Source organism: Penaeus vannamei, chromosome 34 (assembly GCF_042767895.1).
Source record: "Penaeus vannamei isolate JL-2024 chromosome 34, ASM4276789v1, whole genome shotgun sequence".
Taxonomy (NCBI): Eukaryota; Metazoa; Arthropoda; class Malacostraca; order Decapoda; family Penaeidae; genus Penaeus; species Penaeus vannamei.
This window is the reverse complement of record NC_091582.1, coordinates 16,941,660-16,946,659: the sequence shown is the minus strand read 5'-3', so window position 1 is coordinate 16,946,659 and position 5,000 is coordinate 16,941,660. Positions and strand designations below refer to the sequence as shown.

The 5,000-nt window shown below is 46.5% G+C and overlaps 1 protein-coding gene across 1 annotated transcript in view; it reads right to left on the bottom strand.

The window, feature by feature from the left end:
* Nucleotides 1–5,000, bottom strand: part of LOC113800815 (cyclin-dependent kinase-like 2) — a gene marked incomplete in the record, with an annotated part of 72,084 nt that overhangs the window by 11,618 nt on the left and 55,466 nt on the right. Inside the window, 2 exon segments of the mRNA XM_070113749.1 lie at nucleotides 47–159; nucleotides 2,188–2,366. Coding sequence (XP_069969850.1) covers nucleotides 47–159; nucleotides 2,188–2,366 — 292 coding nt within the window.

Genomic DNA, 5,000 nt, shown 5'->3' with positions numbered 1-5,000 from the left:
CCCCAAAAAAAAAAAAAAAAAAAGCGAAAACCCACACCCTACTCACCCAACGTCTGTATGATGTGGAACAGCTGATCGATGTCACTCTCGCCGGGGAACAGAGGCTCCCCCGTCAGCATCTCGGAGAGGAGGCAGCCCGACGCCCACACGTCGACCTCTCTGCGGGCGGGAGGGCGAGGTGAGAGGGGAGGAAGGAGAGAGGGGAGTGAGGGGGGAGAGGGGGGAGAGGTGAGAGGGAGGAAGGAGAGAGGGGATTGAGAGGGAGAGGGAAGGAGGTGAGAGAAGGAAAGAGAGGGAAGGAGGAAGGAGAGAGGGAGAGGGGGAAGGAGAGAGGAGAGGGAGAGGGGAGAGAAGGAAAGAGAGGATTGAAGGGGGAGTGGAGGGAGAGAGGGGAAGAGAGGGAAGGAAGGAGAGGAGGGAAAAGAGGGAAGGAAGGAGAAAGGGAGGGAGGAGAGAGGGAGTGAGGGGGAGAGGAGAGGAAGGAAAAAGAGAAGGAGAGAGGGAAAGAGAGAGAACGCGCAACGTGTGAGTCAGGAAGGAGAGAGTGAAGAGAGGAGAGAGAGGAGAGAGGGAGGAAGGAGAGAGAGGGGGTGAAGGAAGGAAGGAAAAAGGAAGGAGACAGTGAAAGAGAGTCAGGTAGGAGATAGGTGGGAGGGGAGAGAGGGAGGAAAGGGAGTGAAGGAGAAAGGTGAAAGGGAGTGAGGGGAGAGTTAGATTGGAAGGAGGAGGAGGGGAAAGGGAAAGTGAAGGGAGAGAGAGGAAATTGAGAGTGAGGGGAGAGAGGGGATGGGAGAAAGGAAGAAGAGAGAGGAGGGGAAGGGGAGAGGGGAGGGGAGAGAGAGAAGAATAGAGAGGTCAGAGAATTCTGAAGACAACACAGAAATAGATTTTAAAAAGCCAATAAAACAAAAACAAAGACAACGAGAAAGCCACAAAAACAAGAAAAACAAGAAGAAAAGAGGAGAAAAAATAAAGAATAAATAGGACAACATGAAAAAAGACTACAAACAAATAAAGAATGAATAGAAAAAAACAAGAAAAAGAGAAGAAAAAATAAATAATAAATAGAAAACCAAGAAAAAGAAGAAGAAAAATAAAGAATTAAAAAAAATCCAAGAAAAAAAGACAAGAAAAATTAAAGAATTAACAAAACAAAAAAATGAATGAAGAAAAAATAAATAAATAACCAATATTTAACATTTCCTTCTGCCAGTACTCCAAACGTCAAAAAGCTATCGTGATTGCGTTTTTCCCTGAATTAGCCATTTCCCTTTATCAAAACCCGATACTCCTCCCGTGCCAGTGAACGAATAGAGGGAGAGAGAAGATAGAGCCGAGAATTATGGATCCGAGAACATCGCGTGAGAGACGAACGGAAAAGGGTAGAGGACTAAAAAAAAAATAATAATCTACTGTCAAAAGATGGAGTATAATGATGTTTTAGAGAAAATTGTGATTAATGTTAAAGCTTCTTATCTCTTGGCAAAAAAAAAGAAAAAAAAGAAGGAAAAAAATGGAGAGAAAAAAATCTATAAGGAGGATCATAATTTTCTTTATTTTCTTTTTTTTTTTTAATAAATAATACAAAAGATAGAATAGAGAAAATTGAAAGACCGAGTAGAAGAACAGATTAAGTAGACATAGGCTTGGGTATACATAAGCGCGCGCGATTACACACAAACGCACGTACACACACACACAAATAAGCGAACAACAATACAGGCTAAACAACCAATTGATACTTCAATCATTCCTTTCCCTCATTCTGTCCCTCTCTCACTCCTTCTTTTCCTTCCACATCCGTTCTTCTCTTTCTCTCTCTCTCTCTCTCTCTCTCTCTCTCTCTCTCTCTCTCTCTCTCTCTCTCTCTCTCTCTCTCTCTCTGTATCTTCGTCTCTCTCTGTATCTCTGTCTCTCTCTCTCCCCCTTTCTCCCCCCCCCTCTCTCTCTCCCTCCCTCTCTCTCTCTCTCTCTCTCTCTCTCTCTCTCTCTCTCTCTCTCTCTCTCTCTCTCTCTCTCTCTCTCTCTCTCTCTAACACACACACACACATACACACACTTTTCCCCACCCCCTCATCTCTCACCCCCCACCCCACACACACACATCCCAAACAATCCCCATCCCACAACCCACACACATACCCCCACTCCCCTCCCCCCTCCCCTTACCTTCCACCTTCCCCTTACCTTCCATATTTGGTATCCCCCACCAGCAGCTCGGGCGCCCGGTACCACCTGGTCGCCACGTAGTCTGTGCAGGACTCTCCCGGTCCGGCAAGGAGGCGAGCGAATCCGAAGTCGCACAGCTTGACGACTCCAAGACGACTCACCAACACGTTCTCGGGTTTGATGTCCCGGTGGATGATCTGCGGATGAGGGGTGGGAGGTAGAGTGGGGGTGGGGAAGGTGGGGATGGGTGGAGGGGGGAGTGGGGTGGGAGGGTGAGGGGTGGGGAAGGTTGGATGGGTTAGGGTGGGAGGTGGAAGGGGGAGGGTGCTGGGTGGGGAGGGGGTAAAAAGGTGGAGGAGAGAGTGGAGTGGGAGGTGGTGGGGGAGGGTGGAGGAGGGTTGATGGTGGGGGAAGGGGAGGTGGAGGTAGAGTGGAGTGGGAGGTGAAGGGGAGGGTGAGGGTAGGGAAGGGGGGGAGGGTGGAGTAGGATGGAGGGGTGGAGGAGGGTGGAAGTGGAAGAGGGTGAGTGACGTGTGAACAACGTCTTGTTAAACGGCTGTTTGGATAGACAGGTTATTATTGTTATCATCGTTATCATCATTGTTCTTTTCCTTCTTCTTGTTATTATCATCATCATCACAAATATCTTTACTTCTCTTGTTGATATCATTAATATCTTTACTTCTCATTGATTCTCATTCTCATTGACCATCATCATCATCACTCTCATCATCATTATTATCGTTAATATCATCACCATCATCATCATCATCACCATATTTATCATCATCGTTATTCCCACTATCAACATCATTACTATTACTAATATCATAATCATCATATGCTTTAGTAACAGCAGCATTACGGCTGCTATGCTCACTATCTTCTAAAGAAATGCCACGAAAAATAATGCTTTAGTTTACCCTCCATAAGACAATATAGAAAACGGGAAATAAAAATTAAGCACCATTCCGACACAACACACGCCAATAACTTATGAATAAACTATGCAAATGCTTCTCTATTCATCAATAATAAATCATAAATGATCACAGTTATTCAGTGAAATCTTGCAATAGTTATATTGAAGACACAGTTTGGATAAATTGCACGAGTGACTGATGAATATAACATGTGTATATAACATTGCAGATCAGGAGGAGAGAAATATATGTAATTTATGCAAATTGTGAAATATACGTAATTTATGCAAATTGTGAAATATATGTAATTTATGCAAATTGTGAAATATATGTAATTTATGCAAATTGCGTTTTATCAATACTCTGCAAAATATTCATAGTGGATAAATAATTTGCGCTTCTATATCTGTTATCCAAATTATCATTGTCATCATCATCGGTTTTATCATTATTATTTCAGAAATCATCATGATTTATTATTATTATTATCATTATCATCATTATTATTATTATTATTATTATTATTATTATTATTATTACTATTATTATTATTATTATTATTATTATTATTACTATTATTATTATCATAATTATTATTATCATATTTATTATCATCATTATCATTATCATTATGATCATTGGTATTTCTAACACCATTATTATTATCATTATTGTTATCTTTACTACTACTACTATTATTGTAATTAATATCATCATTATCAACATCATTTACTACTATTATTATGCAGCCTTTTAACCCCCACACCCTACCCTTCCCCTCCTTTACTCTCCCTCCCCCTCACCCTCCATTCCCCTCCCTCCTCCCTCCTTTCCACCCTTCGCTCCTCCCCTCCCTCCTCACCCTCATGATCTGATTTCTGACACTTTCCACACCCTCCCTCCAACAATCCTGACCTTCCTTCCCTCCCCTTCCCTCCCTCCTTTCCACACTTCCCTCCCTCTCTTCCTATTTCCACCCCTTCCCTCCTTCTCACCTTCCTTACCCCTTCCTCCCTCCTTTCCACCCTTCCCTCCCCATCACCACCCCAACCCACCCTTCCCTCCCCCTCCTTCCCCCACCCTCCCTCCTCCTCACTTTTCTTGCCCCTCCCTACATCGTTTCCACTTTTCACTCCCCCCTCTCCACCCCACCCTTCCGTCCTTCCTCCCCTTCCCTCCCTCCCCTCTTCCCCCTCCCCTTCCCCTCTCCCTCTTCCTCCATTCCACCCTTCCCTCCCCCTCATCCTTCCACCCTTCCCTCCTCATCCTTCCACCCTTCCTCCTCCTCACCTTCCCTCCTCTCCACCCTTCCCTCCTCCTCACCCTTTCCTCTCCTCTCCACCCCCTTCCACTCCCCCTCAATCCCACCCTTCTACCCCTGTCACACCCTCTCCATCCACTCCTCCCTCCTTTCCACCCCTTCCCTCACCCTTTCCTCTCCATTCCACCTCCCCCCCTCCCCCTCCCCCACTCTCCCACATTCCCTCCCTTCTTCCCCCTCCACCCCACCCCTTTCCATCCCCCTACTACACTTTCCCTCCCCTTCCTCCTCATCCCTCCTCCCTCCCTCACTCCTCTTCTCCCTCCCCCCCTCACCATCCCCACCCCACCCTTTTATCCCCCCTTCCCTCCCTCCTTTCCACCCCTCCCACTGCTCCCTCACTCCCTCCCCCTCATTACCTGATTCTGATGGCAGAGAAGGCGATCCCCCTCAACACCCCTCACCCACTCCTTCCCCCTCCTCCCCTCTCCCCTCCCCCTCACCCCCTCTCCACCCCCCTCCCTCCCTCTCTCTCTCCTCCATTCCCCTCCTCCCCTTATCCCCCCTCCCCCCTCTCCCTCCCCTCCATTACCTGATTCTGATGGTGAAGGCGATCCCCTCAACACCCCTCTTCACCCACTCCTTCC